Source organism: Anopheles ziemanni, chromosome 2 (genome assembly GCF_943734765.1).
Source record: "Anopheles ziemanni chromosome 2, idAnoZiCoDA_A2_x.2, whole genome shotgun sequence".
NCBI classification, from domain to species: domain Eukaryota; kingdom Metazoa; phylum Arthropoda; class Insecta; order Diptera; family Culicidae; genus Anopheles; species Anopheles ziemanni.
The window spans coordinates 91,004,869-91,024,022 of NC_080705.1; the positions used below are offsets into that span (position 1 = coordinate 91,004,869).

The 19,154-nt window shown below is 47.1% G+C and overlaps 2 protein-coding genes across 2 annotated transcripts; both read right to left on the reverse strand.

Annotated features, from left to right (window-relative positions):
• Positions 1-461: 461 nt before the first annotated feature.
• On the reverse strand, positions 462-3,344 carry LOC131294722 (protein lin-28 homolog). Its single transcript, XM_058322767.1, has 6 exons — positions 3,296-3,344; positions 1,430-1,531; positions 1,056-1,159; positions 808-983; positions 610-736; positions 462-521 (listed from the first exon to the last, which is right to left on the reverse strand). Exons 1-6 carry the CDS (start codon positions 3,342-3,344, stop codon positions 462-464), a joined length of 618 nt encoding a protein of 205 aa, XP_058178750.1.
• Positions 3,345-13,188: 9,844 nt separating this feature from the next.
• Positions 13,189-18,047, reverse strand: LOC131292886 (zinc finger protein rotund). The gene is made up of 5 exons (XM_058320982.1): positions 17,835-18,047; positions 17,585-17,701; positions 16,475-16,513; positions 13,794-16,347; positions 13,189-13,712 (listed from the first exon to the last, which is right to left on the reverse strand). Exons 1-5 carry the CDS (start codon positions 18,045-18,047, stop codon positions 13,189-13,191), a joined length of 3,447 nt encoding a protein of 1,148 aa, XP_058176965.1.
• Positions 18,048-19,154: the final 1,107 nt, after the last annotated feature.

Sequence of the window (19,154 nt, forward strand, 5' to 3'; positions counted from 1 at the left end):
TAAACATGGCCATTCGTTGTACTATCGAAACGCGCGCGATCGGGTTGGCAGTGTTTGGTTCCGGTTCGCCTGTCGGCATCCGCTTATCGTACTAGCTTAAAATAGCTCTAGAAATTCGTCCTGACTCATTGCACCTTCACGCTATGTACATTACACACTTTTTCGCGTTGCATACGTTTGGGTTATCCGAAGCTTCAAAGGCATCCTTGCAGGACAGGCGGTTAACTTACTCGTGCTTCGTGTATTATTTATTTTTCTAGAGGAAACATCGTTGTTAAGTTCTTCAAACACATGCCGTTTTGCTCAAAATAAACTCGTGAAATGTAAATTATTTGTGTCAATTAATCATTTGAATTGGTTGAAGTTTCATGTTCAAGACGACCAGTAGGCGAGGTTTGTGGCTCAGCTGACCGCAGAAGTGAGCGCCATCTGTAGGACAACAGTACAATCCTCACTGGACATCATCGGTTGTGCCCTCTGTCGGTTTCCGGTTGCGCTTCGAGCGATGTTTTATCCTGCGGCTGCGAAGAATAGAAAAAGGATATTCGGAAATAAAAACCATGAGAAAATGTTGCTGAAAAACATCGAAAAAAAGGATCAAATTCGTACCGGTGGCTTCGTTGGGCAGTCGGCAATCAGATGGTCCTCACTTCGGCAGTGATGACATCGCTTGGGCAGCGGTCCTAGCGCACACTTGGAGGCAATATGGTTTGCAAATTCACCGCAATTGTAGCATCTTGGTGTGGGTGGAAAATCAAATTAACACCAAAGAAAATCCCACCTGGCGCTCCGATCCGACCAACTTACCTCACTTTGCGAAACTTTCGCTTTTTACTGTACGGCCGGAAGTCGCTCCCTTTGCATTCGGCCCGCGATGGTCCATAAACGCTGGTCGCCTCGTATCCTTTCGACGTCACTTTGGACTCGAACTCGACCTCCTCATTTTCACCCAGCGACCGAAAGCCACCCATCTGGATGACACTCTGTGAGATGGGGGGATGGTTTTCAAAAGGGTCAATGAGGTCCTTTCCCGTCCAACCAATACCAATACGTACCTGATGGACGAACACCTCCTGGCCGCCGTCGTCCGGTGTGATAAAGCCCCAGCCTTTGACCACGTTGAACCATTTGCATCGTCCTCGCCGTGGGCCAACGTGTCCTGTGTGAAGAGACAAACGAAATTAAAACAAATTCGAGAACTCGTTCTCGGCCCCAGGAAATTCCAAGAGTCGCCCGGGAGGTCACAAAATCGCAGCTTACTGTCAAACGTAAAATGTTGTGCTTGTTTGCAAGATGATTTGCTCCTGATTTGAGACGAATCTGATATATCATTCATAATTTTAATTTCAAAGCTAGCCAAAGCAAACGCAATTCCAGACAAACGTGCCTGAGTTTCCTTCAACGTGGCATGCAATCTTTTGTTATTTACCCGCCACCGGGTACGAATCGCCATCGGTCGTAGGAAAACGGTCCAACCCGGCGTGAAATAGATCCTTTTTCGGTGAACCCTTGCCGTCGCCCTTTGACGCATCTAACGGGATCCAATCCCGAAAACCACGTCATTTATGACAGCCACCAATCTCGATGTCCTCGTTTGCTGCAAAGGAATTTCTTCGCTTATTCAGATTAGAATCCGTTTTTTTTCTCTCCACAGTCCACGTCTCTTTATCCTTCCGCCTGCCAAGGAACATCCACGGCGAAACAGTAAACTGTATGTCCTTACCTTCTCATAGATGGTTTTCACCCCTTCTAAACTCAGGCTTTTCCGCATCTCAAATATGAGCAAATTAGAAAACGAAATCCCGTTTCCCGCCGAAAAAAAGGTTTGCCCTTTCAGCGCACTTGCCTGTGTTTTTTACTCGCGTCTTTCGCGAAGGTTAAGAAAGGGTTGGACTGCACGAAAGTGGAGCAAATTAGAGCCGAAAAATTCCGCACGACGGTTTTGAAAAACCTTTGCTTCGCTTTTTCGTGTGAAGCATAAAATGAAGGAAAAGAAAACCCGTAGCTTCAATCGCGAGCCGCAGATTTCTATAGCTTATTAATTTAATTTCAAAGCAAATCCTTACGCGGCCTGCCGTCCTGTTTACAAGCATGTGAATAAATTATGATTAGAAACACATTAGCTGGGTCGTGAGGCGAGTGCGCGCGCGCGCGTCCTGCGTTTTCGGGGCAAACGGGAACCTCCTTCCCTGTCAGAGAGGGAAATTGTCTTCCCCATTGCATGGCGGCACACGGATGCGTTGTTTCGGACCCGTTTTCCTGCGCGAAAAAAAAACCCCTTCTGCCGTTCTCTCGTTCCGAGAATCACTTTTCGATTTATGTTTCCTACAATCAAGGCTTAGAACAACTTGTCCGGACGATGTCCATAAATAAGGACGTACGGAAAAAGTACAAAAAACCCTTCCGCACTAATCTTCATCGAAGCCCTTTCCGTCGGCGAGGAATTTTCACCTTGGCAAGAACCTGCTTTCCACGCAAATTCGAGACCCCGGGTTCGCCCCGGGGACAGGTTTCTAATTTTTTCCCCATCTAAATAAAGGATTATTCAAATGAACGCCTTGGTACGGTTTATCCCTTTGTAACCTGTAAATGTTACAGTTTTCGACGCCAAAGACAACCACTTTTTTCTTCTGCCCTCTAAGGCAAGCTTTTTTTTTGTTACATTTTTCCCGATTTCGATTCAACTTTCTTATTGTTTGCCGGAGCGCGGACCTTCGGGCTGTTTACGTCCCGAAAGATGAATGTACGCAATGGCCAGATGATGGTGGGCAAACGTTTTCCTTATAGGAAAAAAAAACAAAACAGTCGAACTAAACATAAATCTTCATAAAGAATGGTTTTCCTTGTAACTTGGAAGGCATTTGATGGTAATGATAGAGGCGTATCAATTGTTACTAATTTGAATTAAGGAGGTTAATTTATTCTTTTCTTGATAGTATCCAAACATAAATTAAGAACCAACAAAAAGAAATTCTAATCATTGAGGCAAGGAAGAGATTGGGTTCATTGCCATAAAGATATTTTAAAATCCAATCTTATTTCACACAATTATTAATATTGAAAATATGTTAAGCTTGGCATTTGTTTTAAGAGATAAACATTTCAGAGTCGCGTGCCGAAAATATCAAGAGAATCTTTATATTTTCGCATGGAAGAAAAAGGGCCATCTAATAATATTTTCTTTTGCTACGACAATTCCCATGACAATTTCTCAACTATCACGTCCTCTTTTCCATTTTCGAGCACCTTCGAGACCTTCACAACAAAAGGACTGATCCCGGGGATGACCTTCTACCTTCGTGATCCTGGACCAGCGTTTCCTGCGTCTCCGAAGTATCCGCCATTACCGAATGTCGTCTTCGAACTTCCGGTTCTATTTATTGTTGTTATTCCTTTCAACGGGTCGTTTTTTGTAAGAAAAAACACTACGATGCACGATCTTAAATCAACTCGGCCGCAATCTCAATCACACTTCTGGCGTGAATTGACGCAACTTGAAAGAAACACAAGATGAAGTCAAACTTCCGATGGGGAGGTTTGCCCGTTATGTTGGGAAACTTGTTATTTTCGTCTTGTTCTTCGACCGCACGCACACTACGATCGTTGCCTTGGCTCCACCAAAACTCCGTGGTGAAAAAAAACGTGTTACTTTGATTAAGGCAACGAAACAAACGGTATGTAACTTCCACGCACGCACACACACACACACTCTGTTTTGGTTGGAATTTCAAAAATGCAGCCCAAGGCTCCCGTCGAACGAAGTGTAAACAAAACCCCACCGCCCCCAAACAGGGGGAGGTCAGCCCTTCAGGGCGCACACAACCAACACAAACATAACGCACACACTATCTCTTCGCGGCCCGTCCCGTGCTCGATCGTGCTGCTTTCTTTCGAGTGTAGGGTCGACCCTGTCGTCAGCCGCCCATACACATTTCTTTCCGGTCGTTTCGAAAACCCTGCACTTGCACAACGCTTCTGGATGCTGATGCGGCGAAAACACGAAACAATACGCACGAAATGAGAGGAAATGCGGTTCGAGGAACGTGCGCGCGCGAGATGTTGTCACGATGGCGCGTGAAATCCGAATGTGAACAACCGAACGGTCCGATTCCGTGGGGCGCGACGTTGAACCCCTGCGAGAAAGGGATGGTAGTGTGCTGATGATGGACGGGGGAAAATGCGTACGATCGAGCGGGACGCGGGTACCGCGAAGGGTATAGCGCGCATTTATAGCGTGCGTGCCTCGCGCTACGCACCAAAGGCCGCGAAGGGCTGCCGGAGGAAAAGGGATGGGAAAGCTGCCGGGGTAAAGGGGCGAGCAGCGGACATTCTCAACCGAAAAAGTCCCCAGCGACGGAAAGTGCTCTTTGGGGGGGGGGGGGGGGAACCGTTATCTGCAGCCCTTTTTTTCGTGGCGCCAAACCATCCTCTGGAGCCCTTCGTTGTTTTTTCAATGAACCCCAGATCTTGCCTTCTTTTCTTGCCCCGTCAATGAACACGGCACGGTCGGTACGTGCGTACGTGCGTGTTTGTATGGGGAGGGCATGCGGCACCGGTGGGGCGAGTCTTTCATGTTGCAATATATCCGTGAGCGCCACACACAGATGTGCGCGCACCGGACGCATTCCACTCCAAACCGTATTTCCTTCCACGTCGCGATGTTAAAAATGTTGCTCGGAAGATTGTGGGACACAAATGGGAGTGGAGAGGAGAAGAGGGAAGAGGGCTGGACGAGAGTGCGCTTGTGCAGTGTGTGGCGATGGAGGGAAGGCTTTCTCCGTCTCCGTGGGGATGGTTCTACGCACTCCGAATTCGACCCGCTTCTTATTGGTTTAAATGCCTTCAAGGGCCAAGCGGAGCAGCTCTTTTTTCTTCACTTTGAACGATATTGTAAGTAGTCCTCTTGTAAATAAAAACCATTTAGTTGCAAGATCCAAATATTTGGACACAATATTGGTTTTATGTTTTGGAAAATCGAATAAATTTGCAATAAGATTGTCAAACAAACTAATATATTTCAAGCCGCTTTTTAGTGCACAAATTTAGCTAGTCTGGCTTCTATTTGAATTTGAACTTTACATAAAACTTGACCATCTGCCACCAGATCAACAAAAATAAGTAAAATATAAAATTTCACAAATTCGTAAGTAAATATTATCAAAGGCATTCTTTATTCAAAAAGCCATACTGTCATATCAGAGTAATAAAGTTGATTTTAATCACGGGATAATTAAAAAAAGAATTGATAATAATCTTCAATTGGATGTTAAGATAGTGATAGTGATTAAAATATTTAAAGTCAAATATTTGAATTCAAATTCAATGATAACCAACTCCGAACAAACAGAATTGACCCACATTTGTCACATATTGCGTCGCGAAGTCTCGACCCTTGTTCCGACTAGAAACGCATTATGTTGTTGCGTAGAATCGAAAAGCCCCCCCCCCAAACCACTCACACTTCCGTCCCCCAAATCTTAAGATGTCCCTTTTCATGAAGTATAGCATCTGGTGGAGGCACACTGTACACCAACATACGTCCCGACGTCCATCGTTTCACGTTGTGGAACTCGTCGCCCTTCGGTTCGGTCGAAAATAATCCTATGGTGCGATAAAATTTGCGCCGAAGGGAAAAGCCTGCTCAACATTGCGTACTATGCGTACGTACGATCAACCAGATGCACCGAAAATCGCTCTCGAATGGGAGAAATCTTGAAGACGCGAAGCCGCGAGACGGATGTTTTGGTGATTCAGACGTACGCAAATTAGATTGCTTCACGCGTCGCCGCCACTTTGGGGGTCGTCCACTGTTTGCGATCGGGTGGTTTGTTTTGATCGAGGTTTTTGTTTTGATTACGACGTTTCGGGTGAGTTGTTGGAACGCGGATCTGGTGGAAGGGTGGGGTCGCCTATTGGTGACGCAATAGATGACGTTGGCATGAAATTCCCCGGTGGGTTGAATTGTATTTTGATTGCGTGTTTATGTCGTTGGTACTATTAAGATTTTATTGTTTTCAATCATTTGAACCATTGCGATTAGTTTAATTTGGTTTAGTAAACTTTTAGACATTATTAGTAGCTTAGTACTGCTAGTAACATACTTTGCTGATCAGCTACGCTTGCTTTGTTTGTTTATTACGACAAGTACAATGTAGGAGATCGTTTACCATCGAAAGTATTTCACAATTCCTAGCAACTGGTGACAAGGAATCCTTCACACCGACAATGAGATCACTTTCATCGCGCCAGCATCATCAGATTTCCACCCGACGATCGCTGGAATAGATCTTTCCATCCACACCGAACGACGGAAATTGTGTTGGAGGAAAGAAGCGACCCGCGGTAAAAGCAAGGTGATGCTGCGAAATGGATAATGTTTCCCTGTTTTCAATCTTTCTTCATCTTGTTTTTTTTTCATGTCACTGAGAGGTTTTGTTTATCCCGTGACCTAATTTGAGCGCGCTGAGGGTGACACGTGTAGCCTCCATGGTGTGCACCGTTTGGAGGTCTGGAAAAAACCGGAAGAAAATGCGACGTGCATTTTTTTCATCATTGCAACTTAATTCATGCATGCATGCAAATCCGCTCGGACAGGAAAACAAGCGGTCCTTAACGTGCTCACACGAGGCAAGGTTCACTGAGGGTTCTAATTGACACTTGAATTCTCGGCCGGCTCAACGAATGCAGCTGTCAATCAATGTCCGGCTCATTGATTTACCGGAAGCAAAACCGGAAGGGGGTCCCGAAAAAGCCGATAATGTATCGGCACAGGCCAAAACCCCGTCGGATCGATGTTGGAAATCGGATTCCCGGGACCGTTTATATTCCTCTGGACTGACCACGCGCGTTCCAATTTGCAAAGCGACGCAATGGGGGAGAGCAATAAAGCACGCGGCAGGACGAAAAGAAATACTGTTATGATTTTTGGATGTTTTTTATACCCCGCTAATGCGATGATATGAAAATATTGCCGAAAAGCGAAAAATACAAATACAAAATTAACCTCACGCTCGTGCCTCCGGGCCTCGGGGTGGCTTAAGTTTCCCAGCGGCGGATGGAAAAACGGACGGAATCGAAGATCGGTCAGCGGAACAATTGGCCTGACCGGCGTACCGAAGAGGTTCGTAAAAGGGACGCTTGTTAATCCGCTTTCGATCCGCACCTTCCACCTTCGTTTCGGAACGGTGGACATTATGGGGTGGGATGCATCGATGCAGTTTTGGCAAATAGCTCGTGAAAGGAGAGCGTCGGAGCGGGTCGGTGCGGCAGCTGGTGTGCGCACGGGCCAGGGGTGCCTGTTGTCCATTCGGTATCCTGCCGTACATTGATGCTTCCAGTACGAAGAAAATATTTATCGAAATTGAAAACGTTTCACAGCGCACTTACAATTTAACGACTCGGAACAGTTTGTCGGTTTTATTATTACTTTTCACTTCAACTGATACATTTTAATTCTATCCATTCTCTCTTTAGCGCCTACAATCTGTATGTTCTGTCAAATCTTCATTTTCCACAATTTGCTGAAAAAAAACAGTCATTTCATCTAGAAAACATCAATACTTATTGTGTTACATTATTAGGCGAATGACATTGATCAAATGTTTCTAATTTTTGTTAGTTATATACTTTGAACGTAATCAAACCCATCCTTTTTATCCGCAAAAGTGGCTCGAAAACATCCTGCCATTTTTGTTTCGTCAATCACTCGATGATGGAAGGATCTGCGCATGAGCGTGTCAAGAGTTGTGGCAGCTGCGAATAGGAAACCACCGACAATCAAAGTTATGGATGTCGTTGTGCAGCATTGTTTACATTTTCATTATTTTAGTAATGGAAATGAAAATAATCTCATACTTTCATTGATGCTGTAACTATATTTTGCATATCCCATTTCATTGAAGTGATCAACATAATAATGATTAATTCTTTAAGGTGGATATGTAACAAATCCTGGGGAACAACATCGATGAAATGAACAGGAAAAGAAACTTCATACAAAACGGTCATGTCTTATGAAAATGTTTAAAAACCATTCCTCAATTTAGTGAAACCATCAAATGATTCTGTTGACCATTTCCTACAAATCGACAATGAAGTCGCTATGTTCATTTTCATCCTCTTTCCATGTTTAAATAATCCCAAAGTGAATAGAATCGATGTGATCACTCCTCTTAGCACTTCGTACCTTAATCGTGTTAATCGTCAACCACACAACACAAACTTAACCTTTCTTACAACAATTTTCCTTCACCCTCTTCGCTACACCCATCCGTCACGTGCCCCTTGACACAAACTGTCAATTCTTGTTTTTCCTTCGTCAAGACGACGCTACCAAATTGCCCAATACTTGCTGACAAGATGGGATTTCTTCGGCTTTTGGAGAGCAATAGTTCACCCTCGAGCCCGATTCAAACAGCACGCGTTTGATGATTACATCTTCATCGATCACCGTCGAGCCTCCGTCGACTGTCGATTGTAATTGGGAGGACTTTGTGCGCTGTCTCTCTCCTGATTGAAGCCATTTTGTTTCCCTTTCGAGTCCTTGTTGATTCGCTAAAAAACGGGGCGTTTAGAGCACGATAAAAAACGCATACGCTGCCGTTGGCGATTGGTTGGTTTTTTAGTCGCGCAGGAAACAAGAACCGCTCCTTGCAACCCCTAATCGTCCGCCAATGGTTCACTGGCAGGAACCGGCGCTAGTGAACAACCAAATTCAACTCCTGTTCGAACGTCAAGTTTCGCCCTCGGACCCCTCGGGGTGCGTTTTCATCTCACCCTCATTGTTTTTTCCTGTTCGATGCGTTTCTGTGTCGATTTCGGTAGGGGAAAACCGTGAACCGGCGAATGCATCCCGGTCGTGTACACGCACTGCAGCGATCCGTGCTAGAAAAGGGAGTTTTAAAAGGATGCAAACAGTCCCCGGAGCTCACAGGCGGAGGGTGGAACGAATGGTTGACGAATGTAGGGAGCACTGGAAGCAAACAGAATGGTGGTTGGCACTGTAGATTTTGTCTGACTTTGAATATGTGTTCCGTTGAAAGTTCTGAAGCTAAAGAATCGTGTGGGTGCGATTTATATAGTTGACAAATTTTCACTTTGTTTCAAAATGAATAAGTTTGGTAAATTTAATTCCCATATGGATTAACCAACCATCAATCAGTCTTGGTATTCTGTCGGTATGGTAGTTTTAATTTGTTAAAATGATTCCAAACTATCATGGGATTTCTTTGGATGTTAGTTATGATCCTATTTTTCTTTTGTTTGTTTTTTACTTTACATTTTTATGCACATCCTTTATGAAACAACACATCCTTTCGCGATGTTATGCACGACAGGCGATGTTTTTCCAAGCGCGTTAAACTCGCTAGCGCCATCTGTATGCACAAATTGCAATGTAACGAAATATTTCATGTTTAAATAAAATTTAAAAAATAATTTTTACACTATGCAACGGATTTGTGTAAATTATAATTCTATATTGTAATGTAAAAACTAAATCCGGTTCGTTTTTTTATTAAATCTACCGCAATTCTAATTGCAAGCGTTTCGGATATTTTATATCATTTCGAGAAAGTGCGTATGTAAGCAAGGTATTTCAATAAAGATTTTCTGTATTTTTATAAAGAATTCCACTCGGTTCCCATTCACACAGATGCGATGGTCGTCCCGCATTTCAGCACGACCATTGCCCGTCACTCGTTCACTAGCATTTTACCTTAGCGTAATCGTAGTCGGTACTTATGTCGTATGTTCTTGTTTAAATTATTATCAGTTAGGTAGCGTTCGTCTCACCGCTCTCTTCGACTGTGTTTTTTTCCTCGCACGGGATTTTCTTACAATTTTTTTTCGCATAGACATCGTACGTATCCTGCACGCGGAACGCAGCAACGCGCCTCCGTTCCATCGCTCTATACATGTTCAGTGCGGAACGCGTGCGTATATCGTATGTTTGTTTTTGTTTGAATCCTCCTTTCTTATCATTTGCTTTCTTTTTTCTCAAATGCGGCCCTAGTATCTAGTTGCTAAGCTGCGCGTTTGCAGTAATCACCTATCAACTACTGCACTAATATTCCACTCGGTTGCGGTTCCATTCGTAAAGTTTGCTGTATCTCCATTCTAAATGATAAAAATACGCGTTGTCTTTCAATCATTTATCCCAAGCCTCCGAAGGGTCGGAGAAAAAAAGCCGGAGACTTCTACCCACCAATACTAAACGAATTAAAATGCCTGCTTGAAGAGTAGCTTCAGGTGATTAAGCAAACAATCTAAACGGAAGGCTCGTGCCTTCGCTCCTGCCACTCTTGGTGCAACTTAAAAGTGGGATAAAATTAATGCTCTAATTCAATTAATCAGTCAATTTGCTCGGATCTCACCCCTGCGATGGAGAGATCCCGATCGTTGTCCATCGCACAGCAAACAGAGAAAATCAATAGTTAGTTAATAAGCAGGACATCTGACGCCATTTTGTTTTTTTTTTTGTTGTTCACCACGCCCTGGTTAGACATTCTTTGCCGATTGGATGCATTAACTGCTCGTTAAATATTAAACGCACGTACACGAACGCGTGTTCGTCTGATAGTCTGTGTTGTTGTTACTGTTTCGCTTTAAATGTTTTATTATAACTATTACTTTACGCAACACTGCGCCCTCCTTACTCATCGTAGAATATCCTGTTATGGTCTTGGTCCTGCTCGCCTCACGGCCAAGCAATTCAGCCGCCAGGGTTGTGGACGAGACTATTGCAGACTTAAGCCTAGGGTACTATAAAACTAAACACGAAAAAACGAACAAGATACAACGAGAAACAAAACAAACAAAAAAGAGGAAAAAAAAAATAGTTCGAAACTGTAAGCACGACTTGAGTTGACGCTTGCAGCTCCAGCCTCGAGATGCCTTCTCATTCTTCTTTTTTCCATCGCAATATCGCAAAATCAATAGTAAAACGTTTATCACTTAGTTGAGAAGTGTTCCATCCTCTTTGTGGGCAAGAGATAGAGAGGTTTGTACAAGGGCGACCAAGGATTGTTGGTGGTGTAAAACAAAAACAAGAAAATAAACAACGCCATGATCCTCGTCGGGCAGTCAGTCTAACGATGGCGGAAGCAATCGATCGTTATATTGCATCATCAAATTAAATAAAATGTAAACCACTTCACTCTGTTTGGAGGCTTGATTGTGTGGGCTGGATTGGATTCGACCTTTCGTTTACTTTCGTCCCCCGTCATCTTCCATATTGCAAATAGTTTGTACCGACGATCAAGTGTTGCGTGAACTGATGAACTCTAACCCTCAACACGCAGCCAATGTTTCAAATGGAAACGTGTGTGTGTCGTTTACAAAACAAACTCCATGTCGGCACAGTAAAATCAATACACATGCGTGTGTAAAGGATGTGATTTGGCCACTTTCGGCAATTGATTGCTCAACAAATGTAGCTCGCTTTACTGTTTACCTCGCATGTTCATTATGATTTATAACTTTATGCACCTTAATTTTCCAGTCCCGGGTAGTTTACCACCAACTGTTCACTACTGAAAAGTGTTTCTTCTTGCTAATTAGTCCTGTATCTTATGTTACTGGTTTTTAAAATATAAACTTCTTTTCTTTATTTACTTGTTCTGTAATGTTGCGTTCAAATTGTTCTCCACTCTCGTCAGAGATATTTCTTTTTTATGTTTGTTTTAATATGTTTTGTTTTGTTTTTCTCCTTTTATAGCTCATTGCTCCCTTACCTCTCATAGCACCCTTTTATTCGTATTTTTCTTGGCCTTTAATTTATCTGGTTCCGTCTTGCGGTTGCCACCGCGCACGGTTTAAGATTAGTATGTTTCGTTTAATGTTTCAGTTTTTAATTATTTTATTCATGTAAATCTTAACTCTGAGTAATAGTATTAGTCCGGCGGTCCGAGAAAAGCACGAGCCTCCCGGAAGCCGCCGGCTTTCAAAAAGCACCGATCTTCAGCTAACTTGTTAATTGTAATTTTTAATTACATCCGCTGTCTTTCTCTTTCTCTTTTTTCTCTCTCTCTCTCTCTCTCTTTTTTTCTATCCCTCCCTATCTTGTTCGTCTAGCGAACATTGTATATTTTGTGAATTTGTGTGTTAAGTGTACCCGTGGGTGTGTTTCTACCTTTTAGTTTGTAATAAAGTTTTTCGATCATAATTCCTACTCAGTTTTTCGTTTTCGAAAAACTAAAAATGTACACCAAAAATCCAGGAACCAGAACATATAGTCGTGATTCAACTGTTTTTCCTCTGTGTTAAATAATTTAATCATAACATTTGTTTGCTCTAAACAGTACTTGTTGTTCTTTTTTATTTCCTTCAGTCCTCCGTTCTCAAGATTCCCTGCGTCCTAAAGTGTGATCTCCAGGACGGGACAAAAGCAAACCTCGTCATATCTCCAAACCGTTCGTGTACGTGCGTGTGAGTTTGCGAGAGGGATAAGGGTTGATAAGGAAACTATATCAGTCTGTTGTTGGCCGCTAGCCAGTCCGTTCTAAACGCGGAGTGAAACAAAAAACAAAAAACACGAGCGAACAATCTAATAATCCCTATTCTATCAGACTTCAATTTTGATCTTTGATGCGTTTCGATTTCTCCTTTTTTAATTCACCTCATATAGGTTAGGTTCGTGTTCACTTGCCCGCATACACGCATCCCATGCACTCTTCCGGGTTCTTCCATGACCCTCACATACAGTCAGTCGCATCAATGTTGCTGCTCACCAATAGTCAAGCTTATGCGTGTGTGGTTTCTTCGTTTTCTTCTCATCTTCTTCCCCCGCACAAACACAATACAATAAACCGGAAACAATTTTGATCACATATTCGATGTTCCGCCGGTACCGCTTGGGGCGAGTTTTTCCGGCGGATGATATATAGCCATTATTTACAGGAGGGGACCGTACGACTCCATCGGTGCGAATTCAACAGATACAGACTAACGGATAAGTTAAGTTCTTAAGACCACTTAATAGTACATCTAACAGCTTAATAGTAGGTTATTCTTCCGGTGAAGATCGGCATACCTCCGACCTTCGTCTCCCATCGGGTGAATAACAAATCAATCTTCTTATGCAATCCCCACTTGCTCGGACTCCCACTCTGCTCAGTTCAGGTCGGTTCCGAGACCTCCCGGGCGAGACGTTCGTATCACACTGGATGCGGCGTTGGCGATGGCCGGCGGCTACGTGCACTCGATCACCATCGGCTGGCTGGACTCGATCACGCTCGGTCGGCTCGTGGTGGGCTCGTGTGGTTGTTGCTGCTGCTGCTGCTGGGACGTGACCGAGGCGGGTGCCGGAGTTGGCGCCCCAGCCGTGCCGTTGGTCGCCGACACTCCGTGATGGGCCGCGCCGTAGTGCAGGTGATGGTGGGGAGGCAGGTTGTGGTTGGTGATGTTCGGGGTGTTGTTGTTGTTATTGTTGTTGTTGTTGGAGCCCGCCGTTGGGTGGATTTTGCCCGCCGACACCTTGTGTATCACCTGCTCGGGGTGATGGTGGCCGGAGAGGTGGTGTGCGTGGGGATGGTGAGGCGGTGGACCACCGGGAGACGGTTGCTGATGCTGCTGGTGAGGTGATGGTGGTACGCCGTTGGGTGATCCGTGGTGACGCAGCTGAGCCGGGGACATGTCACCCGCGGGATGCTGTGAAGGTAGGTGCACATCGTAGAACTCGCGTCCACCTTCACCATCCGGCTGGCCATCCTTATCTAATCGGGGGGAAAAAGGGAGGAAGCTTGAAGTTATCACAATCTCAGCCGTTAAATACCGTTCGCTATAAGGGGACCTACCGAGACACTCGGATGTGGCGGCCGCGGCCATCGCCAGCTCCTCCTCGAGGTTGTTCGGCTTGCAGCTGGTCGTCTTCCAGTGGGTGCGCAGTCCGGACGCGCTGATGTACTTCTTGTCACAGCCCTGGCACACGTACGGCCGGTCGTTGGTGTGTAGGCGCTTGTGCAGCTTCAGGTGCACGAACTGGGTGAACTTCTGCGGGCAGAGATCGCACGCGTACGGCTTCTGGCCACTGTGCAGCCGCAGGTGGGTCTTCAGGTTCGAGGTGGACGAGAATCGCTTCTTGCAGATGTCGCACTGGTGCGGCTTCTCGCCCGTGTGCACCAGGTGATGCTTCTGCAGGTGCGCCAGCTGCGTGAACGACTTCGTGCAGACGTTGCACTTGAACGGACGCTCGCCCGAGTGTGTCCTCAGGTGCACTTTCAGGTTCGATAGCTGCCCGAACGTCTTACTGCACACGTTACACTCGTAGTGCATCTTGCCATCGCGCTTACGCAGAGGATACGGTAGGCTTCGGTAGCCGCGAGAGTTTGGACTTCCCGGGCTCATCGGGCTACCGCTTCGTGAGTACGAACCTCCATCCGGACTGAGACTACTGGGCGGAGACACGGTACGCCCGGGTGAGGATAGGTGCGTCGTCGTCAGTGGAGTCAGCGGTTGCATCAGAGGATGTCCCAGCGGTAGCTGACCCTTGGACTGCAGTTGCACGTAACCTCCCGACTGTTGGCTTCCCGGGGATGTCGAGCGCATACCTCCATGGTGCGGTGGAGTACTATTAGCGGAGGTCGCACTCGCTGTCGTCGCCGTCGTGGTCGTCAGTCTCTCGTAATGGCCACCGTTCAGGGGCGGGCTATAGGTGGAGCTGGATGCGGTGTTAATCACACTTCCTCCGGACGTCGGGTAAATACTTCCATAGCTCGTCTGCACTGGCGACTCGTACGGGTGCAGGTGGTGCTGGTGCAGATGATGAGGATGGTGCTCTCCGGCGTACACCAGAGGCGAGGGTGACGGCGAGGATGGACGAGGATCTGCCTCGTGGAAGCCGTGGTGCGCATGCAGCACGTGATGCTGGCTGTGGTGATGCCCGAGATGGTGCAGATGGTGATGGTGGTCCACATGGTGGTCCATGTCGGCTTCCTTCGGTTCCTGTATCACCTGAGATCGTGGGGTAGGGCTAGCGGGGGCATGCGGTGTCGGTGGCTCCACGGCGGGGTTCTGCGAACTCGAGTCCGGGCTGCAGGCCGTCCCATAGCGCTGGGACTTCTTGTACGAGTACGCCATCTCGGTGGGCGACGTCGGAGGAGGTGTAGCGTTCGGTTGGCGGCGGTGTGGATCATCGGCCGACGGTGGCGCTCTCCCGGTACCTCCTGCTCCCGTGAGAATCGTCTCAAGGATGCTCGAGCTAGGCGGTGTATAGCGGATGAAGGAAGGTGCCACCGGAGGCGATGTCGAAGGTTCCGCCTCATAGTAACTCTTGGTAAGGGGGACTACAACGGGCGGGCCGGATGGGGTCGTGTCCAGCACGATGACGGTGCTTGTGGCTGGTGTGACGACTCCCGCTTCCACTTCCGCCTCCGCCTCCCGCTCGCTACCAGTCGTTTCCGCTTCGCGCTCCTGCTCTACCTTGAAGTGCTTGCTGTTGTGCTTGAACTCGTACTTCAGCGGCATCTTCATCTTGACCTTGCGGTACTCGTTCTTGTCGCTCGATGGCTCGGTTGTGCTCACCTTATGCCCGACGCTCGTCTCCTTCGGCTCGATCGCCTTCTTCGAGCAGTCCAGCACGTAGTTGTGCTCGCTCTCGCTGTCGCTCGAGTCCTCCGGAGGCGTAAAGCCATCCTCGTGGTATCCGTTGCTGTGGTAGCCCTCATCCGATCGCACCGAACCATCGTTCGGCGTGAGCTGGTGCTCGTAGGCCGCCTCTTTCGTCTGCGAGATCGGAGAATCGGCATCGATCGTCTCCTCTTTTGCGCTCTCCGCCCGCACCGGACTCTGTTCGCCGCGGATCATGACCCGAATCGGGGACCGGTCACGCACCGGTTCCCCCTTGACCACCTGCCCTCCCCGGGGCTCCCGGAGAACCGTCTGATGTTGGTAGTGGTTGTGATGCGGCTGATGGTGCTTGGCTTGCGTGGAGGAGGGCGGCACCAGTACCGTCTGGGTCGGCGCCGGAGGAGATGGACTGGGCGTTGGCGTACTGCGCACCATCGCTGGCAGGTAGAGGCCCATCACGTGCTTCACGTGGTTGTAGGCAACCTCGGGCGGAACGGGCTGCTTGTACGTCTTCTTCACGACCTCCTCGCGGCAGATCGAGTAGGTGGCACGCTCCGGATCGATGTCGTAGCCGAGCCGCTTGGCAAAGTCCCGGCAGTACCACACCATCAGCTCCTCGTTCGGCATGATGTCGCGTATCGTGTAGAAGTAGATGTGCTCCTGGTGCTGGCAGGCGACCAGGTTCATCACCGCGAAGCTGTACGCGGACGCCACATACCTCATCCAGTTCGACTGCGTCGTGTCCGAACCATCCAGGTAGTAGAAATCACTGTCCTTAAATATCTACCGAACGGAACGAAACAACAGGCGGGGGGTTAGACATACGAGAACGAAATTAACTAAACTAGGGTTATTCAGTTCACCAAGGTAAACGGAAAGACATACTGTACAAAGGAGCATATATATATACCTTGATATTCCCATAGGAGACGTGTCGCAATTCCTGCACCTGCACAGTTTGGTATGTTCGTTATGTGTTAGCGGTTTATAGGGCGACCATAGGATGATTAGAAGAAAATGGTTTTTGTTTTGTACACACGTTTTGAGACGAGTAAGCGAGGTTGATGTTATGGAAGAAAGAAATAGAGAACAGAAAAAGAGAATAAGATATTTTGGAATCTTAAAGTAAGTATATTGGAACCTTAAAGTTATCGATATGTTACACTTGCGAAAGACGACAAGGGACAAAGAAAGCGCTAGAATCAATGAGCCGGGGGCTTAGGACATTAGAGTCTCCAGACATTAGAGACAATGGACGACTACCGTCACGGTCATCAGTGAGATATTAACTCCCGTCTGCCTTGGAGCCATCCAAGGCCAGGACAACAAAGGGACATCGTGGAGAAAGTTGTATCCTCCCGACTGGCGGGGATAATGTGGCTCAAGTCTGCATTCGAGTAATCTCTTTCTTTTATTTCGTCAAGTCTAGAAGTTGAGTGTCGGTTTCGCTTGCGGGAAACTGCTTCCTTATATGACGTCGCGAGAGAGGTGAAGAAAAAGAAGTAAGCGCGCCGTTGCCGGGGAAATGCGCACTCAAGAAAGTCATCTATCAGCCATGGATCAGAAGAAGGAAAAACGCACTCTCACGTTTGTGCCGTGGCATTGTGGGTGAGAGAAAATAACTTTCCACTTGGGGTAGGTCTTGGATGCGATGAGAAAAAGGTTGTTCGATCGCTTGCGCCTGAAGGTTATGCAAAGGGATGCACACCATCGCATGCATCCTTTCGTTTTTCGTAGCGCACGCGAGGAAAAATGGGATTCTCTTTGAAGTTCAGGGTAGAAAACGAGTTTCTAAGATTGTATTAAATATCTTTCGAGGACCAATAGCATATAAATTAAAAGAATATCAGAAAGAACGAGAAGCTTGAGTAGTTCGAATGCGGCTCAACTACACCATCACCAAAGGGAAATTTGTATCGGGACAAAGTGAAAGAAAGAAGAGAGGGACCAACAGTGACGATTAAGGGCACTTTGAAGCTGAATGGAAATATTTCCCTACGCCCTAACCACTGACACTTACCCTCCAGAAGTACCGCCACAGCTGCTTGTCGCTGGGGTGGCTCGGTGTGCGGACGCCCTCGAAAGGTCCGAATCTGGTACCCCGAGGGATGACGCCTGTACTCCATACTCCTTCAGTCTGTTTGGTGGGTTTGGAGAAAGGTTGCAGAGAGAAACAAAAACAGGAAATTGTGTTAGAGCGTTTCTATCGACCTGACGTTGGCTGGCAGCTAGAGGAGGCAGCTTTCCCCATTTCCCATTTCATGACGTACCGTGGAAGTGGGCGTTGAAAGGACGAGCGAGGGCTTAAGCGTCAGGCTGCGGGGTAGGGTTTTCTCCGCCCGCCCCGGTACGCCCTTCTCGCAGGGCATATCCGGCACGATGTAGACGGCCAGCCGCTCGAAGTCTTCCTCTCGCATACGCGTAACATCGTAGTCCTGCTGCGCGTTCGGCGTCACACTCCGAGGGGGATTCACTCCAGACATGTTGCTTAGTTGCTGTTGCGGAAGAAATGGAAGCAGGCGAAAGGTTAATCAGTGTACTATGGGGGGGGAAACGGCGGCGTCATCGGGTAAGGATCGATTACAAAAGCCCCAATCCAGGGCTCCAATATTCATATGCACTTCTCCCACATGTGCGCATCATCGTGCCGCCACCTAAACTGGCCGATAGTGGAAATCCAGCGCAACGAAGGGTAGGAAAATAATGCACACACACGCACACACACACACGGTTGTGTGGTCTTTGTTGTCTCAAGGTGAAGTGCCAGTGAAAGGATGAAAGGATGGCGATGAGCATGTCCGCGCTGCGGATGTCCGAAGCCCGGTGGAGTCCTAGTTCCCCCCTCGTCCATCCTCCCGAGGGTGGAGGATAAAGGGGGTGAGAAGCAGACTCAAGGTCAGCTCGTCATCACTGTCTCGCACATACACACATGCACATGGGAAAAGCGAGAGCAAAATATTCGTCACCCATTTTGCGAGAGCGAGAACCAAACGCGACGGTCCGCCAGAAGAGGGAAAACATGCGCAGGAAAAAAAGGGAAGAAGGAGGAGGCGAGAGGACGGAGACTTAGTGGGGTGGGTTATGCAATCCCCCTAATGTGCAACCCCGTTGCACCGTCGAACCTGAGGAGGGGGGGAGCGCGTATGCCACACACAACGAGAAACGGCCGCGAAGGTGTACGCTTTTCTCGCCGTGTGTGTGTCGGTTCTTCCTTTCTTTCCATCCTTTGCGCTCCTTTTCCAAGCCCCCCCCAGCAGGTTCCATTTCGGTCAGTCTAGAAAATGCAGTTTTCCAACCCACCATTGTGTGTTGTCGGTGGTCGGGAATGTGCGCAGTATGGGCAGACACACTTTTCACCAGTGCTTTCCTTTGCGAACGTGACAGCTTAAAATCGTAATTTATCGATTAGAAGACGGGTTGTCCTTTTTGGGGCCGGATTAGTTATTTCTGCGTCGAGTTTTCATTAAAATGGGGTTGGTATTAGTCGTTTCTTTTGTTTATGAAAAAGGAATTGCTGTTTGTTAGTCTCTAAACCAAAATGAAAGAACTTGCTTTGGACTTAGACAACTTATGTATTTGACATATTGACC